The sequence below is a fragment of the Danio rerio genome, chromosome 20 (genome assembly GCF_049306965.1).
Source record: "Danio rerio strain Tuebingen ecotype United States chromosome 20, GRCz12tu, whole genome shotgun sequence".
Classification (NCBI taxonomy): domain Eukaryota; kingdom Metazoa; phylum Chordata; class Actinopteri; order Cypriniformes; family Danionidae; genus Danio; species Danio rerio.
The window spans coordinates 29,146,574-29,166,010 of record NC_133195.1 but is presented as its reverse complement, the minus strand read 5'-3'; the positions used below and the strand labels follow the sequence as shown (position 1 = coordinate 29,166,010).

Sequence of the window (19,437 nt, the reverse complement as noted above, 5' to 3'; positions counted from 1 at the left end):
ACAGCTTTAACAGCCAAGAAAAGAGGGAAAGTTACCTTACAAACAGGCCAGCGGGTCAAATGTCCAAAGTGAGAAAGAGAGAGGCAGAGGTGAAGTTTTACAACATTTCTCCCTAATAGTAAATTAGCGGCTCGTGTGCCGCCTTCACTCGCGCCTCCGTCCTCCGCCATAGTATTGCGACATCGCGCATAGGAGATAAATGACGTCATCACGTAATCACCGGTTATGACCTATTATTGAACTGATATCGATCATTTTGACACCCCTAGTAACGAGTAACGATGCAGCACATAAAAAATCTATCGGAGTAAAAGTATTAAATTCATGGAAAATATGTACTTAAGTAAAAGTGGAAGTAGGAGAAAAAAATAATACTCCAGTAAAGTACAGATACTGCCTTTTAGTACTTAAGTACAGTAGTGAAGTAGTTCTACTTCGTTACTATACATCTCTGCCTGTTACGCAGATTTTAACTAGGTGTGCAAGTGAAGGGCTTGGTGCTGGGGACTATTTTCAATATCATTGTGCCTGCTGCAGCCATTGTACTGCAGCAAAGTTCATTGATTATTAAAAGGAATGAGGGCATAGTTCTTAGCCATATCCAGTACTGTCGCAAGCTTAATTGGTGCTCTAGGAAAAAGACACCTCGTGGTGTTCATGTCGCCCTTTCCAAGACCGAAGAGGTGGAGTGGGGGGTGGGGTTTTGTTGTCTCCATGCCACCGCTAGCAAGATGCCCATTTCTAAATCCGCTACTGACCATATCTGCGTAGAAAATAGCAAGTTTTAGTCAGTCAAAGTCCGCAATCTAACTACAGAAAGTTTTAAATAGAAAAATCGTAAAAACTCTTTTTATTTTTGTGCAAGTTGCTATGCTAATGGTGTAATCCTATTCAATGATCTATGCAAGGCTAAGCTAAACAAATCTAAACATTCTCCCGCTAGATCTGGAGATTGAATGAATTAAAAAATTATAAAGCTAAACTAATAAACTATTTAACAGACTGAATAAGCCTATTTCAAAAAATGGAGTATTTCTTTAACAAGGTGATTTCTCTTTTAAAATCTTGAGTAAAATAAGGGACTAAGCTGAAGAAAAGTGAATGAATGAAAATGTTGGGTAACATTTACAGGCTCACTAGCCTGTGCTGTGTTTGTTGTTAAACTTGTAACAATCAGCTTTATAATCAAAGGGAATATGCAAATACAAACACTCTCACAGAGTCATGATGATGATGTCAACAAAATTAGGCAAAACCCACAATCAGTGGATGGTACTGGATGTAATGTCATCACAGACAGGAACCACTCCCTATCAAATGGACTTCAAAACAGATGATCTGATATGTGTTTTTTCCTGAAAGTGAAGAATGTTGCTGAACATTTTTAGCTGAGATTTGTGTGAAAACAAACTTCTGGCCACTAGTTTGTTTCAGAAATGAATCAAGGATTTTGTTGGTTTTGGTTCATTAGTAGTTTTTGTTTTTGTAGCAGTTGGTCATACTCTTAAATTAGAATCAACACTAAAGGGCAAATTCACTAAATGTTTTGGTATGCTACATTTCACAGCAAATCTTCTTCGCTAACCACATTTGGCTGCCACAATAGTCTTTCCTATTACCTCTGGTGGAAAGCATTTCCTATTAATGGTGACAGTGGTAATGCATCAAATTATGGATAAAATGATTATAGGCTTCTTTCCACCTGGTACTATCATACAATTCTGTGCATTTTCAGTGATTAGATCACAAGTGGTCAAATGAAACACATTACAATTTCTACCTGGTGTTAACATGCATGCACTGACTTGTGTTTTTGTTGAGACCCTTGTATCTTATTTCATCATCCTTCGAATCATTTGCGCAAGAATGCTCAGTAAAGTATTATATATATATATGGGGAACACATGAAAATTGATCAAAATCCAGACGTCAAGTGTGGTTTTGACTGTAAACCATGTGATATGGTTTTGGTGTGCTTTATCATAACATTTAATATCACAAGAGTTACATATTATGTCATGTCTTTTGTGGCTATTCGAATGGATTTGACAGTGAGCCTTTGCATAATAAAGGCATTCTTATCAAATGTGTTTATGACTACCTCTGGACATGACAAACTCAATCGTAAAAAAAAGATTTAAATCTGATTTATTTAATGTTGTCTACTTCTAACGAACTGACAAAGAACATCTTAACGGGATAGTTCACCTTACTAAAAAATTCTGCCATCATTTTCTCATCCTTCACTTACACAAAAAATATTCTTTCTTATATTTTTTAAAAGGCTGGCACCCATTGACTTTTTCATTGGATTTTCTTCCTACTATGAAAGTCAATGGGTGCCAGCAACGAGCGTTCTTCAAATGGTTATTCTCACATATTAGTTTAAAACCACATGAGGGTGAATAAATGATGGTCATTTTCATTTTGGGGTGAATTAGTTTCATGAATATTGTTTTCGTCACTGATTGTAAGGCATTTTTATTAACACACAGTGAAAACACAATGCACATTTTAAACGAATCACCTTTTTTCTTGTTTATGAATGTTTTCTGCTTTAATGGTGTAGATGACCTTTAGTTGTGCCCCTTGGGGAGATGTGGTTCAATGAGATCAATGATGCAGTAATTAAAGGTTGAATTCAATGTAACATAGTCAGGAGACGTGTCTTCCTACTCTTATAACAGCTCTTCAATTTAACCAAAATGAATCTATCATGCCAAGACTAAAGGCTTCCTGGTGAATTGTTTCGCATTAAAGTTCAAGCTGTTGTGTGAGAAGATCCTTAAAAACTGATTTCTAATCATTGCTGAAAGGATGTTGATAATACTAGGTGTTTCATTGTAGATTAACAGATGTGCTAGCTGTGACTGAGTAAAATCAATACTGGAAATGGGGCCTCAGCATCCATTTAAGTCATGGTGGAGCATCACTAATGGGTAATAATTATGACTCAAAGTTTGTGTAATAATTGCTCAGACCACCATGGTGAAGTGGATTGTTTAGAGAGTGTACTATTTCTTTATTATTTTTAGAAAATATACTTTGTGTATAGCTGTATTGTTTACAGTGAGTCTTGCCTAAGACAAATACATAAATGTTAACATAAATATGCTTGGAAGTAGATTTACTGTACAAAACATTCCTTCATTTTGCTTCAGGTTAGCTCCTTATTTATCAGAGGTCGCCACAGCAGAATCAACCGCCAACCTATCCAGCATATGTTTTACACAGTGGATGCCCTTCCAGTTGCAATCCAGTACTGGGAAACACCCATACACTCTCCCAGTCACATACACACTCATACACTACGGTCAATTTAGTTTGTCCAATTCTCCTATGCCACGTGTTTTTGGACTGTGGGAAAAACCGGAAGAAACTCACGCCAACACAGGGAGAACATGCAAACTCCACATAAAAATGTCAACTGACCCAGTTGGGACTCGAATCAGTGACCTTCTTGCTGTAAGAACAGTGAAACATAAAAATAAGTTAATAGACATTTAAACTGTGAAAATTTGTAAAATATAAATAATTTAAACATATTTAAATTTACTAAAAGTGCTAATTATTTATCAGCTGCTTGATAGGGAATAAATTTGAGGAAGCAAGAATTCTGTAATTTCAAAAACTCATATTTAAATAGCAAATTTCAAATCAGCAACTAAAACTGTCATCTGCTGGACATAAACTGACCAAATAATTGTCCTCATATTTCAACTTGGGGAAGCTACATATTATGTGTGATCCAAAGTTTCTGTGGGATCCTGTGCATTGCAATTTCTCCCATTCATGATACAGTGTATGATACAGGTGTCCTGACATTTTACTCATCACATTATTCTACCAACACTGTATTTGAATAGTTCTGAGGTTGGGGTTAGGGATTAGGTAGGTTAGGGTGATATTACAGCTTCATATCACTCTACTCCACCTTAAAATTTGCACTGGTAGCAAAATCTGATGGGTAGCATATTTCGTCATCAAAATGTGCTATCTACTTTTTGAATGGGAGGTAGGACAATCTGACTAGAGGAACTCTCAGAAACAATATATAAAATTACACTAGCTATCACTGGGGTTTTACCTTTTCAAAAAGTACAAATGTGTACCCTAAAGGTCCATATTAAACACTCAAGGGTACATATTAGTACTTAAAAAGTACAAAAGTAATCCACTTAAAATTTTTAGGTACTAATATATACTTTTGAGGTACCAATATGGACCCTTAAAGTACAAATGTGTACCCCAGTGACTGCTGGCGTACCTTTGTTTCTGAGAGTGTTGGACAAATTGACAGAACCAGCCAAGTGTTAACCAATCTGAAGACATTTAGTGAAAAGCTAATATGAAAAAGTCTTTATACTGATTAAATGAGTTGTATGACATTTACATTAATTAATAGGAATTTAAACTCTTTAATCATTAAAAGGGACTTAGAATTGAACCTCGGGGAGGGGGGCACCATAAGACTTCAAATTACATGGTGCTATAATCATGCTACTGGCTCTTGCTTGATACCGTTCCTGTGTTGTTTACGACTTTGTCTCTGCAGAAAAACTAAATAGAAGAAAACAATGGGAGGAGCTGAGGACTTCCTGTATCGGGCACATGCGCAGTTTCCTCTTTACTGCAGTGCAGCCTCCTCAGCTCAGTGCTGTACCAAAAATAACCAGATGCTGCTCTGTCCTGTCTTTCTCTCTCACGCTCTCCCTCTTTCTTTCCCTCAGAGGACAGAATAACCCTTCTTCATCCTTGAATGTCAAAGCATGACTCATGCCTCTTGACAAACTGATGTGTTCCCTATTTCTGGTAAAGGTGCATGTGTTTCTGCATATGAGCACATGGGGTGGATGTTAGAAAGCAGATATCAAATTTGTAAGCATACAAGGAGAGTTGTAATAGCTCAGCACAATCATGTATTGATTGAAAGGTCATATATCGCTTTGGCAACACCATGCCATGGCTTTTGGAAATGTTATCTTCAGATCTATACTTTTAGCTGGAGAATATAGGCAGTGATGCCCTGTAGTAAATACTAATAAAGTGTTCTGGGCACTATAGGGAAGATAGAGACAGGGTTCAACTTGGTTTGTTCTGATTCTGATTGGCTATTTTTGTTGGCAGAGTAAGTAGATGATTCACATGCAAGGTTAAAGAAAACAGATGCTCACAGATGCTCACAAATTCTCATTTTAGTTTAGGTGCTTTTATTTTAGAAGTAAAGTTATTTTTTTACAGACATAATTAACCCAAAAGTCAGTTTCAGTGAGCATGATTTTTCATTGTACAGAGGAAACGTCCCTTCAAGATTCTTAAGAACTGTAATTGTGCACAATTCAACCAAAGCTAGTCACATGCCTATATCACATTAACATTGTTAAGGCATAAAATAAAATAAGGCAGCATGTGAGAATCAATATGAAGCCAGTCCTTTTTTTCTAAAACAATTCTGGATCAAGAGCATGTGGCTGTTGGCAGCAGTGGTTGCTTTAACTTCCCTGGTGTTGCATCTAATGTTCTCTCAGGTCTATTAGCCAGTATCACTTTCTTTCTCTTTAAAGTCTCCATGAACTGGAAGCTGCGATCCTTAATTTTTTTGTTTTGTGACGCTGTTGCTGCGGAAACAGAATTTTAAATGAGCAAACAGTGGTCATGGCTGGTTTACATGCTGGCATACATTTCCACACATGAGCTAGATTTGCCCTTTTTCTGCAGTCATTAAACTTATTCAGTTTCACTATCTCTACCAGATCCTCACTTTAAACTCTAGCCTTTTGTTCCTTCAGAGTATCAGAAGAGTCACGTCTGAACTTTTCCTTTCTTCTTATGATCTGAATCACAGGAGGACCCTTGGGATGGAGCGATAGGAGGAGGTTTATTGTTTTAGACTGACTGTGGGGGGGCTGAATCTGGGACACTCCGGCCGATCCGCTTGAGACACAGGGAGGTCCTGTCCTATCGCATTGATGTTTGCTCATGAGGGTGGCCTTAGTGACAGCTGTTTGGGGAGTGGAAGGAACAGAAGACTCCCAATATCGATGGGAGACAAATAGAGGGTCAGGAAAATCAGGAAAATGCACAGTGGGGTGGCCCGCAGCTTGGAAGACTCTCCGCACGGACATTTATACGTACAAAGCTCCTGGAATTTGCAACAAGATCACTCCTTTTTTGTATATTGCTTCCAGTCTGCGCCAAAAAAATAAATTCCTTATTCGTCAAATGAGAAGTAAAGTATTCACCGCATATGTTTCCATGAAACAAACAAATCTCGAGCCAACATGAAGGAAGTTTTAGCAAAGTGAGCTCTTAATTCCTCGCAGCCTCACAGATATGTGATTTATCAAGTCAGGGCAAAGAAATGCAAAGCTGTCACTGCACTATTTGTAAATGTGAAGCTCAAATGCCATAAATTTGCCAGAGTCTAATAAGTTTAGGCAACAAAATGATGTGTTTGTCTGCCTTTGAAGCCACAGATTTTCCCCTTCAGTAAGTGAGAAATGGGCGGTTTGGACTCTGGTTCTAACTCAGACTGATGATTTGTGGACCTCAAAGACTGTTATTATCTTGAACAGAGTAACTGATTCCAATTGACTGTTCATTCGATATGATTAGGCATGTACAGGCGCAGTTTATTTTGTTAGCCTGTTTGTCAGGATCAAGTTTTTAGCGCAAGCCTGTTTAAACAATGATACAGTTTACCACCACTGTAACACAACACTGGGGTAGATAGATTTTGAAGCAAGTGACTTAACTAATAGCGACTGGGGTTTGCTGTGTGTTGCCAGAAGTTGATCGTCTCACATCTGTGTTTGTGTCGAAGGAGATGATGCATGCAGTTTGTGGTCTCTGAGGCTCTAGTATTGAGTTTTTGTTACCCAAGTGTGTGTCTGTGTGTTAACCCCCTACACAAAGCAAGTCTTTCTCTCTCTTAAGTAGTTTATTGTTTATAAATTCAGCTAAATTTCAATCTGATTAAAAATGAATGAGATGATACTTTTCATAAATGGCTGAACTGTTTGATGTCGGGAGATAAGGTGGCTTAGTGGTTAGCACTGTTGCCTCACAGCAAGAAGAACGCTGCTTGGAGTCCCTACTGGATCAGTTTGCATTTCTGTGTGGAGTTTGCATGTTCTCCCTGTGTTGACATGGGTTTTCTTAGGGTGCTCAGGTTTTCCCCACAGTCCAAACACATCAGTGAATTTAATAAATTAAATTGGTCATAGTTTATGTGTATGAAAGTGAGAATGTGTGGATGTTGGGCATGCGCTGTGTAAAATATATGCTGAATAAGTTGGTAGTTCATTCCGCTGTGGCGACCCTTGATGAATAAAGGGAGTAAGCTGAAGGAAAATGAATGAATGACTGAATGTTTGATGTCTCAGTGATGGAGTCACCTGCAAAACCTGCTGTGATTGGCAGTATTATTTCTGCTAAACCATTTTTATGAAATTGACATGGCTATTATTAATTAATGGAAGCTTAAGTGTTACCTTTTGTGTTTTTCATGTTGGTTAGAACACACAACACAGGTAAAAAAAACACAAAAAAACTCATGTTTATTTTTATAGCACTTTTACAATGTAGATTGCGTCAAAGCAGCTTAACATAGAAGTTCTAGTAAATTGAAACAGTGTCAGTCCAGTTTTCAGAGTTGATGTTCAGTTTAGTTCAGTTCAGTGTTGTTTAATTTTCACTGCTGAAAGTCCAAACGCTGAAGAGCAAATCCATTGATGCGCAGCTCCACAAGTCCTAAAACAAAGCAAGCCAGTGGTGACAGTGGTAGGAAACAAAACTTCACTAATTGACGAAAGTGAAGGGAAAAAAAAAAACCTTGAGAGAAACCAGGCACAGTTGAGCACAACCATTTCTCCTCTGGCCAGACTTTCTGTGCGTAATCATGCATCTCAAATACAGACCTCAATTATAGTTTCTATAAGGGCTATATATCGTTTGAGCATGGATATATCGTATATACCAACAATATGTCGTTTGAGCATGGATATTGCAATATAAAATAGTCATATTGCAATTTATTATAATTTTTTTAAGAATATAAGATACATAAAATATTAAATATATTAATATTTTTGTAATTGTTTTTTCAATGATGACCATGTTTTTATTTATTTATTTTACATTTGATTGTTCAATTTCTGTACTTGCTGTTAGTTACTGTTAGACTGCCCTGACAACCATAAAGCACTGTTTATTCATTTATTTTTGCTTGTGATTTATTATAATTTATGCAGATGCACTGCATGGAAAAATACTTGATCATCCCAGTCGATCTAAATTAATGAAATCTTTCTGAATAAAGTTATTCAAATAACCTGGTGAAATTTTATTTAAATGGCAGTTAGGCATGGGCTGGTATGAGATTGTGACGTATGACAACTTTTGAAAAATATCATAGTATTCATGGTATTGTGGTTACTGCTCTAACATATATTCTTTTTAAATGTCTTCTGCTCTCTTCATTAGTTTTAAAAACACAGATTTGTGTAAAACGACATTTTTGGATATCTTTTCTGCTGGATATACTGTTGTCCTAAAAAAAACTCATTTTTGTGGTAGGAATGATATAGCAGAACATTTTGGCAGTTTTAAAACCTTTTGTAAAACCATGATATACCCTGAAAATGGTTAACAACCCATGCCTAATCGCAATAAATATTGCGGTAAAACAAAATATTGCAATGTAAAAAATGTTTTTTGTAACAACTGTAACAAGTAAAAATCCTATTCCAAATGAGATAGTTAAGCAACATACAATATTATAATTGAATAGTCTGATCACAATGTATCCAAAATGTTTATCATCCCACTGACATTAGGATTTGTGAGATTTTTTAGATCGATTTCAAACAGCAATTAACATTTACCAGATTTCCTTGTAGTAATCATATTGTATCAAGGGATTGTTTACATGAAACAAATCCTGTGTTCTTTTATTCACACTCACGTTGTTTCAAACCAGTATGTTTGAAAGAGCAATATTCAACATCACTGCCTTTTAATGTAAGGCCATTTTTTTCCAAAATGTTTGTTTGTGTGTGCGTGTTTGTCTTTTGGGGGTACATAGATTTGGTATGACATGAGACTGTAAAACTTATGACAGTTTTTTAGTGAACTACCTTTTTAAGGCCGTGAGCACTTAGTTCTTGAGTATGATTTTATCTGACCTGTCTCCTCCGTTTAACATGTTTAACTATCAGCTGCTGATTTTGGATCTGAAGTCTTTCTTCCCTGTGGACTCTTTCGATAACAGATTCTATCATGTTTCGTTTTTGCACTCTGCAAACTTAAAGAGAGTCCCACAGGGTTTGGTGCGCTGACCACTATCATTGTCTGTCTACACCCTGATTAAAACATCATGTTTTCATCACTTCTATAATGATGATCCACAGCTTCACACCTTATATTCCCCTTTCTTCTGCAGAAATGATGTCAGCCTGCATCTCAGACCTCTCTGAACAGTTTTCATAATTACCACATCTATTGCTGTTCACCTTTTTTCATACTATAGAATTTATACTCTTGTTTTCTGGCCTACAAAGCAAAAAAGGCTGATTTCCTGATTGATAGAGTCAGGCATCAGGCACATAAATCAATGTGTCTAAACTAATTCTTCACTATCACTTCCAGGTTAGACAATGTCTCTGTCCTTGCCTTCTGGTGTTGAAAAGGCACCACATAAACAGTTTTAACTGCTCTCACTGACAAGCCTATAAAAGGATTCTGACAAATATTTTGTAATGAAAACACATCCATTTTGAAATAAATTATTTACAATTTGTATGTTATTTGCGTTGGTTCTCAATGTAAATCTCTCTTGTTTTACCTCTATGATTCAGTCATCATTAACAAAGGGTCAAAGGGCAGAGGTTAATGGGCATGAATAAACCATGACCCCCTAGGGGATTTTTATTGCCTGGTGTCAGGCCGAGTTTGAGTGTGTATGAAATTATTTGAATGTTTATAGTGAGCTTTAAGTCTGTTATGAAAAATTACATGCTAGATTTTCTAATTCGCTACAGTTTATTATATTTACACATTGTACTATGAGCAGGACCATTTGTTTTAGAAGATTTTAAAAATAATTTTAGAAAGTCTATCTGAAAGTGTTTTTTTGCCCCTATTTTTCTTGTATCAATAACAGCAATTATGCTAAAAACATTTGAACAATATTTTTTCCAGAAGCAAGAACTGGAAGCTTTGCTTGGGTCTTGAAATGTCCCCTCAGTTCTAAATTTTTAGGTCAAATTTGGAGCATAACATAAATTATGAATGTCACTGACATATTTTACTAACCTGGGCTTAACGTTTACATGAGAATTAGTTTACAATAATACTTGTTGTTCATGTTAAGGGGTTTAAAATGTTATTCAATTGACTGGGGCCTCACTTGGAAATGATAGCTCAAGTGTTTGGGTATTTTGTGAAATAAATGAAAGATTATAAATTTTTTTTTGTTACTTAATAAATGTTACATTAAATAATAAAAAGGAAAAAAGGAGATTTTTTCAACTTGTACAACAAAAACTAATTTTCATTTAGTTTAAAATAAAAATAAAAATATGCTAAAATAAAATAAAAGAATAACAAAAACACAACCAAATGACACATTTATACTTTAAAGATCTTTATAAAGTGTAATTGTCCATTTTAATGTATTTTTTCAAAGTGTAAACATTGCTAATAGTCTAAAATTTCAAATATCTTCAAAATGTTGGGAAGGTTATATCTTTAGGATGAGTGCTATTTGGAGTATTTGACAGGATAGATGTTTAAGAGTGCATGAATTCTCCTCTCCTTTGCAGTCTTTTTCTGTCAGACAGAGAAGAGATTTGCAGAGTGATCTGTGGGAAGAACAGCCGTCCCTGAACCTTTGATCCACAGAGAGAAGAGGAATCTGTCAGATCAGTGCAATGAAGGGCAGCAGAACAGATGTATGAGCATAATGGGTATATTTAGGAAAACATTAGTTTTCGTTCTGTTAATGTATAGCATAAATATACTGAAATAATGGAGCACAAGGCAAGTCACAAATCACATTCACGACAGCAGACACACACACTCACAACCTGATGTCACACCTCTGTACAAACCTCACACCCACAAGTGTGTTGTGCCATAAACACAGATTGTATTTATCTTTACTTATTTGAGTTAAACAGCTGTCACACTTAGACACATTGTGTCAGTTTTTGTTAGTTGAACAGTTGTTAAATGTCCCTAGTGACTTATGATCTTAGAGAAGGAAGGACCAAGAGTTTTCAAGAGTTTTTGCAAAAGCTGTTCAACTGACCAGTAACAGTGGATAAATTTCAAAAATAGCATGACTTATTGAACTCATTCACTGTCAATATCAAGTCAATCTTGTCAATATTTGATTATCCTTAAATTTGGAAACAATAAATAACATAATCCATTATAAAAAGGAGTCTACAACGAAGACTGTATATCTGCATCTGTTGGGTAATCTGTTTGGAATGTCATAAAACCTTAATGGATTAATCAATACAGTGATCTTAAATGTCATTAGATATAAACTGTTTTATATTTAAAGTTTTTTTTTTTTTTTTTTTTTTTTGCCATGTTTTGCTTTGTGATAGGATGGTAGTATTTGAAAAGAGAAAGGAGAGCATGAGATTGGGAAAGGTTCGCAAGCCAGGATTGGAATTCGAAGCTCAGTTGCATTATATGTCAGCTGAATTCAGAATTATTCGACCCCCTGAATTATTAGCCCCCCTGTTTATTTTTTTTCTCAATTTATGTTTAACAGAGAGAAGATTTCTTTAACACATTTCTAGACATAATAGTTTTAATATCTCATTTCTAATAACAGATTTCTTTTATCTTTGCCATAATGAGTTCATAATTTTGACTAGATATTTTTCAAGACACTTCTATACAGCTAAAAGTGACATTTAAAGGCTTAACTAGATTAATTAAGTTAACTAGGCAGGTTAGGGTAATTAGGCAAGTTATTGTATAGTGATGGTTTGTTTTGTAGAGAATCGAAAAAAAAGTAGCGTAAAGTGGCTAATCATTTTGAACTTAAAATTTTTCTTAAAAATTTTAAAACTGCTTTTAATCTAGCCGAAATAAAACAAATATAAGAACATTTCCTTGCTCTGTTAAACATCATTTGGAAAATATTTAAAAAATAAAACAAAATTCAAAGGGGGCTAATAATTCTAATGTCAACTATATATATGTTATTACCCCCAGATTTTTGAGGGGTAGTATATTTTTAAGATTGTAAATGTTCTGGATCTGTAAGTTGGGATAATGGAGGGGGTGAAGCAGAGCCATGGTTGGGGAATTTGGGTGGGGTGTTCCCCATCAGGCTGGAATTCTATGAAGGGGCATAGGAATGTGGAGAATGACTGTCATGAAATGGGCCTGAGGGTCAGACGACAGGACGGGTTAAAAGGACACCTGCTGGACCACTGTCAAAGCAGGCCAGGGCTCGAGTCTTCTCACTCACGTTTATTTCTGCCTCTAAACAGAAATTAACTTTCTGCGTAATTGCATTGCTCACATATTTTCGTACTGGCCCACAAGAGAGTTCATTGTGATTCTTATTACTGTTCTATTATTAAACTAGTCTGAGGCCTAATTGACCTTTAACTTAATAGAACTGCTGCTCGGAGTGGAAAGTCTTTCTTATACGATGCGTCACAATGTCTGTGATTCCTGTTTTCTCCTTTAATGGAATCCAGAAGCCAGGCAGACAGTAGTAAAGAGTGGAAAAACTCCTAGATCGACTATTTCTAAGAATGGTGATAAGAATTTATTACATTTGGATCTGTAGTTACCAGAGCAGAGAGTACTTTTTTAGATTACAGCAGTGTCCAGCAATGCGAACTGAATCCAAATTGTGACTGACAGCACACGGTTGTGATTCGGTTCTACCGTCACTGAAGTATGTATTGTCCTTGAGGGAATTGTGAATGCTCGGTTATGTGGATAAACCATGCAAATTCCTCAGCCAGTCAAAAGGTTCAGCTGTCTAAATATTTCTAAGATGTCATTTCGTCTTCTTCAAGGAGGTCAGTGTTACTTTGTATTTTAATGTAGTTAATGTGGGAACAATATGAAGGTTGGAATTAAAACCACACATTATGACAAATCCAATATCAAATATTGGTCTTCTGAGTTCCTCTCCTGCATCTGTTTTAAAACTCTAAATATACACGAGCAGTGACAATATATTTAGATGGTTCACAGCTCCTTTACTGGATCTGATCCAGGGAGACTCAGTGTGCACACGTGTTATTATCTGTAAAGGTGATCACTTCTCAAAAGTCATTCATTCATTCATTTTCTTTTCGGCTTAGTCCTTTTATTAATCAGAGATCGCTTATCCAGCATATGTTTTACGCAGCGGATGCCCATCCAGCTGCAACCCATCTCTGAAAAACACATAAACACTCTCATTCACACACATACACTATGGTCAATTTCATTCATTCATTCGGCTTAGTCCCTTTATTAATCTGGGGTCGCCTCAGCGGAATGAACCGTCAACTTATCCGAAGGCGAACGTGCTACCCACAGCGCCACTGCATCGCCTATGGTCAATTTAGCTTACCCAATTCACTTATAGCGCATGTCTTTAGACTTGTGGGGGGAAAAGGAGAACCCGCAGGAAACCCACACGAACACAGGGAGAACATGCAAACTCTACACAGAAATGCTAACTGAACCAGCCGAGGCTCAAAACATTGTCCTTCTTACTGTGAGGTGATCATGCTACCCACTGCGCCACTGTGACTTCATCAAAAGTTATTTTGATAACAGGAATTCATATTTTGAGATTTTGATTTAAATCTGATCTCAGACCGAAAGCTCGACATCTCCATTTTTATAGTCTCTGCCATCTGGTCGCGTGAGGATATCAGTTCAGTGTATTGTTCTCTAGCGAAGATTGCTCAGCGCAACTGTTGCTTGTAGCTCTAGCAGCTGCTTCCATGCTAGCTTGCTATCAAGCCGCGTCTGTCTTGTCATCATTTTTTTCGAACTTTTGCTTTAATACAAATCAGTTAATCTTAGATGACGGATTTTAGTGGAGACAAATGTGTCTTTTTTTCAAAGTACATTCGCGTGTGTTTACTGTCATCATGGCAAAGATAAAATCATACATTTATTAGAAATGAGTTATTAAAACTAATGTATGTTTAGAAATGTGTTGAAAAAATAAACAGGGGGGCTAATAATTTAGGGGGGCTAATAATTCTGATTTTAACTGTATTTATGTAAAATAATAAAAAGCTTACTTTTTAGCATTTTCCTAAACTCCAAACCATCATATTGAATTGAGTTCTGATTTTTTCTATGATGCCAAAGAAGCAGTCTTTAGGCCAATCTTTAAAATAGTTCATTGTTATTTAAACTGTAATAATAATAATATAACTATATTGTGGTCAAATAACAGCTGGTAGTTATCATGGTTGCTTCACAGCAAAACGGTTGCTGGTTAGTTTGTGTGTTTCAGATGAAAGGGCATCTGCTGTATAAAACAATTTCCAGATTAATTGGTAGTTCATTCTGCTGCGGCGACCCCTGATAATGCAGGCAATAAGCTAGAGTGAGTGAGTGAGTGAGTGTGGTCAAGTAATTAATAAGAATACTGACTTTTTGTTTCAAAAATAATAATAAAAAATGTAAGGAACCCTACTTAATTTAATTATTACATTAAATTGTACATTTTAATGTGAATATTTTTAATACTTATATGACCAAATTCTAACTCATACCTACACTCAATAAGTCTGCTGAAAACATTATAATCCAGTTCACAAACCTTCATCTTTCTCTTACTTTCTTTTTAGCCTCTTCAGAAGAATGGACAGATCTCTATTTCCAGTCTTAATGGGAAAACGGATGATCAGACAGAGTATAACGGCCACACCGAGGAGAACCCACCGGCTGAAGGTATGTGCTATAATCCACATGTGGGTCTGTACATTGTGTGCAAACATATCTATATCAGTCTCATATCTTTATTACTGTGTCTGTGTGCATGCTATGACAGTGACTGACACTAATAGTGGTCCACCTCCCAGCGTCAGGGCTCTGTGTGTGTGAGGCTTAAGTTGTGATCTTTATCTTTTTATCTGTGTGCCCTCATACCCCGACTGATCCCTCTCATAATCCCACACTATCCTAGAGAAGGGAACACCTACATAGAGGCTACAGTGAGTGGACACCAACATAGACCTCTCCTTACTCGCTAAGGAAAACCCTACAGCCATAATCCATAGTGTGTTTATTTTTATTCGCTTTTTGCATTCTTTTCTTCCTTTTCAACTACGAGAGACCACCGAGAAGCTGCCCCCCAATAATATTTAGAAAGACATGACCTAACTGACCTCTTTAAGAGACCAGTGCATGTTTTAATAAGCTATAGTCTCTTTGCATGTGTAGAAATCTTAGGTGTGTTTTATTTTGAAGGTCAAATAGCCTGATTTGTTATGGTCAGATGGATTTTGTAACTAGCAAACTGAAAATGGGAAGCCATGATGCTTTATTGATATTCAAACGATAAATCTGTGCAAAACTAAGATGAGAAAACTACTAAAATAGGATAAGGAAGTTGTATTAGCATTTGACGTCTGTAAAAACGCATTGAAAATGTAAAATTATTCAAGGTTAGTATTTATGGGTAATGGAATAGTTCAAGCAGTATTTAGTACTTAGTATTTAGCAACTTTGGTTAAAATAACAGTCCACATTTTCGTAAATAGTCTTGTTGTACAAGTTACCTTGAGTTAAACAGCTAAGTTTTACCATTTTTAAACCCTTCAGTTGATATCAGGGTTTGGCAAAAGCGCTTTAGGCTTAGCTTAGCATAAATCATTGAATCAGATTAGACCATTAGCAGGTTTTCCTACATAACTTTTACAACATAACTTCCTAAAACTTGACTTTTTTTCTGTAGTTACATCATGTAAGACCAGCAGAAAATGTGTTATTTTCTAGATAAATATGGCTAGCAACTTTACCTTCATTCTGGCTTAATTATCAATTAACTTTGCTGCCATATTATGGCTGCAGCAAACCCAGTGACATTATGTATAGCAACAACATTTATTGTTGGTAAGTAGTTACTAGGGGTCCAACAATACAGAATTCTTACGGTTATAGTGTCGGTACGGGGGTGACACGGTGGTTCAGAAGCTCTGTGGTCATCTCACAGCAATAAGGTTGCTGGTCCGAGTTCCGGTTAGGTCAGTTTGCATTTCAGTGTAGAGTTTGCATGTTCTCCTCGTGTTTGCGTGGGTTTCCTCCGGGTGCTCTGATTTCCCCCACAGACCAAAGACATGCACTATAGGTAAATTGAATAAACTAAAATGACCGTAGTGTATTTGTGTGAATGAATGTGTTTGGATCTTTCTCAGTACTGGGTTGCAGCTGGAAGGGCATCCACTGTGTATCATGTGCTGGATAAGTTGGCGGTTCATTCCGCTGTGGCGACCTCTTATGAATAAAGGGAGTAAGCCGAGGGAAAATGTTTAGAAAACTTTTTAACACTAAGTGAAATGTGAAATTAGTCTATTTACAAAAAAGTGGAGTGTTTCTTTAAAAAGGAGACCAAATGTCTGCTGTAATTGTATGATGTTCTTGAGAGTCAAACTTTTCACAACTTTTCACAAATCACACATTGTTGTTTCTCTCATAAACGTTTTTTACTTTTTGTCTCAAAGCATATAAAAGCAGAAAACAAATGAAACATTTATTGAGTGAGAAACCAGTGGACAACAAACGAGATTATAGTCTCTTTAAAATAAATCGTCTGTGCCACATCTGATAGTGTAGACATATTTACAGACAAATAAAAATGGTTCCTTATTGTTGTGGCTGTAGATTCAATGAGATGTTATGTATAAAACTCTCACCCCTGACAATACCAGGACAAGCCCTTGATTTTTTTCTCAAAGTGCCTCAATACAGGCTTTATTTAATCTGCATGATTAATGCTGTAATGCCAGCCAAAAGTGTTTAGCCATAATTTTCTTCCATGCTCCGTCCAGCCATTCATTTTCTCTCCAACATCCCCAGAGTGCCAGAAAAATCCCTGGAACATGTTGCAGAAACATACCGGGAGCATAATGTGTGTAAAATGAATGTGTTGATGTATCTGTCTGTTCTCCATTGTTTAGAAACCCCCCAAAATATGATCCTGTCTGTTTTTAGTGCAATTTTACAATTGAAACCATGTACATCGAGTCACATACAGACAGATGAGAGAGACAAGTATGATTATTTTGGTGGCCACTGTGCCAGAAATGTCTTGTGCAATGTCTCGCCTGCCAAAATCAACTAAGACGAAAGTAGTGCTCTTGATATAAAACACACACACACACACACACACACACACACACACACACAGASACACACACACACACACACACACACACACACACACACACACAAACACACACACACACACACACACACACACACACACACACACACACACACACACACACACACACACACACACACACACACACACACACACACACACACACACACACACACACACACACACACACACTTTTCTTATAATTTCCTTTAATCAGTAACTATCTTGAATTTGACTATACTTGGCTTTTCAAATGGTCGTAGAGAGAGAACAATTCACTAGGCTCACTCACTGAGGCTTGTTTACACCTGGTATTAAGGTGTTTATTATGCTAAATAGAGGTGTAAATGGGGTCCAGAACTATTTAAGCTTGATTTGCTCAACCAGAACCAGTTCCAGAGATATGAAAATGCACTCAACCAGATTGCTTTCACAGTGTAAACACTCAGTTTTCGAATGCATTTAAATAACCCTAAATGACCACATATTCTCCTTAGACTGACCTTCGAAAAAAGTAATGTTTATGAAATGTATTGTGACAAAGCCTTTCAAGTATTCACACTTTGCAATGTTGTACAAAAATTACACACAAAATGCAATTAAAATCATTGCTTTCCAGATTCTTTTCATTTACTAACTTTCTTTAGGTTCCGCTTAATCTTAGTTCAAGGCATGTCCTAAAAAGTTTTCTGTTGCTTTTAGACTACAATGAATGTCATGTTTTATCTGTCTTTAGTGCAATTAACCCCTTTTTAGGTGACCTATGCAGAACTTTGTTAACATTTTGGTCATTTTTATGTACTGTATAAGTAAACTGAACTTAAATGAACTTTTTAAGTATTTATACATAAAACAATGCTTCCCAAAACAATGTACAGCTTGATGAAATAAGCAAAATATGATCACAAGTGCTTGCAAGAGATGCAATTTAATGTATGTTACCAGAATAAAGTTTCTAATGCATCTCGCTTGTCATAGAATCACTGAAAATGCGTGTTGTGGGGATAGTTCATCCATAAATGAAAATTACCTCATAATTTTCTCCCCATCGTGTGTTTTAAACCGTTATGAACTTTCTTAGTGAGCAATGTATTTTGGTGCTCTTAAACAAAGCAGATTTATTAAACAGTCATCAAACATATTTAGAAATTCTAAGATAATACAAATAAATTCAAGCAAAATATTGCAAATAAAATTACAAACTACAAAATTTCAACAAAACATTTACATTTTTTTGCTGCTCTTGATTTTTTTCTCTGTTTTTAAATTTGTATTTAATATTTTTCTCTAACATATAAATTTGGGTGTACTAGTTTTTGGAGCATTATCATAAGTTATTTTGTTAGAAAAGCTCCAGATTTGGCTTCAGTACTGACTATTGACTAATCTAATGTATATGCACAAATATAATATTGTATAGCTTCCTGTTAAAATTATGAATTTAAAAACAAGATTTGTAAGAGGTGTACTTATATATAATGAGCACTGTTGATACAAAAGTTTGCAAATGAATTGAGTTCTTCCACCCACCCACTTACAGTTTTTTACAATGGCTATGACAGTTTTTTCAATACATTTAACAAGTTTGCTAAACTCTTAACGCACCAACACACCTAAAACACACAATTGACAAAACAGTTAATTTCATGCTCAAAATCACACATTGTAAACTAAACCTCTAAACTACTTTTCAAAATACAATAATAAACAAACACACTACACTATGTCTAACAAAACACTACAAACATGTTTCAAAATGACATAATTGTTCAAAACACTAACACATGTTCTCTTCCAGCAGAAACATTCAGTCAATCAGAAAACACTGACAATAAAAACACTAGCATCAGTTAAATTTACAGAAACTGCATTAGTTTATGTGTCAGCTTTGCCCCTATATTTTAAGACTCTCTACATTTTCATTTTGTTGGGTTTAGTAAATGCATGCATTTTCTTTTTTTTACTGCAAAAGTTCAATACAAAAATAAAGAAAAAAATTGCTTTATAAAATTTACAGTTGATGTAAAAAAATACAGACACAGAATTGCTGCAATAGA

The 19,437-nt window shown here is 35.9% G+C and overlaps 1 protein-coding gene across 1 annotated transcript in view; it reads left to right on the top strand.

Moving 5' to 3' along the window:
• The window catches only part of akap12b (A kinase (PRKA) anchor protein 12b), a 59,237-nt gene that overhangs the window by 16,597 nt on the left and 23,203 nt on the right, over nt 1-19,437 (top strand). Inside the window, exon 2 of the mRNA NM_001281788.1 lies at nt 14,844-14,946. Within this exon, the coding sequence (NP_001268717.1) occupies nt 14,844-14,946 (103 nt within the window). The remainder of the gene's footprint in view (nt 1-14,843; nt 14,947-19,437) is intronic.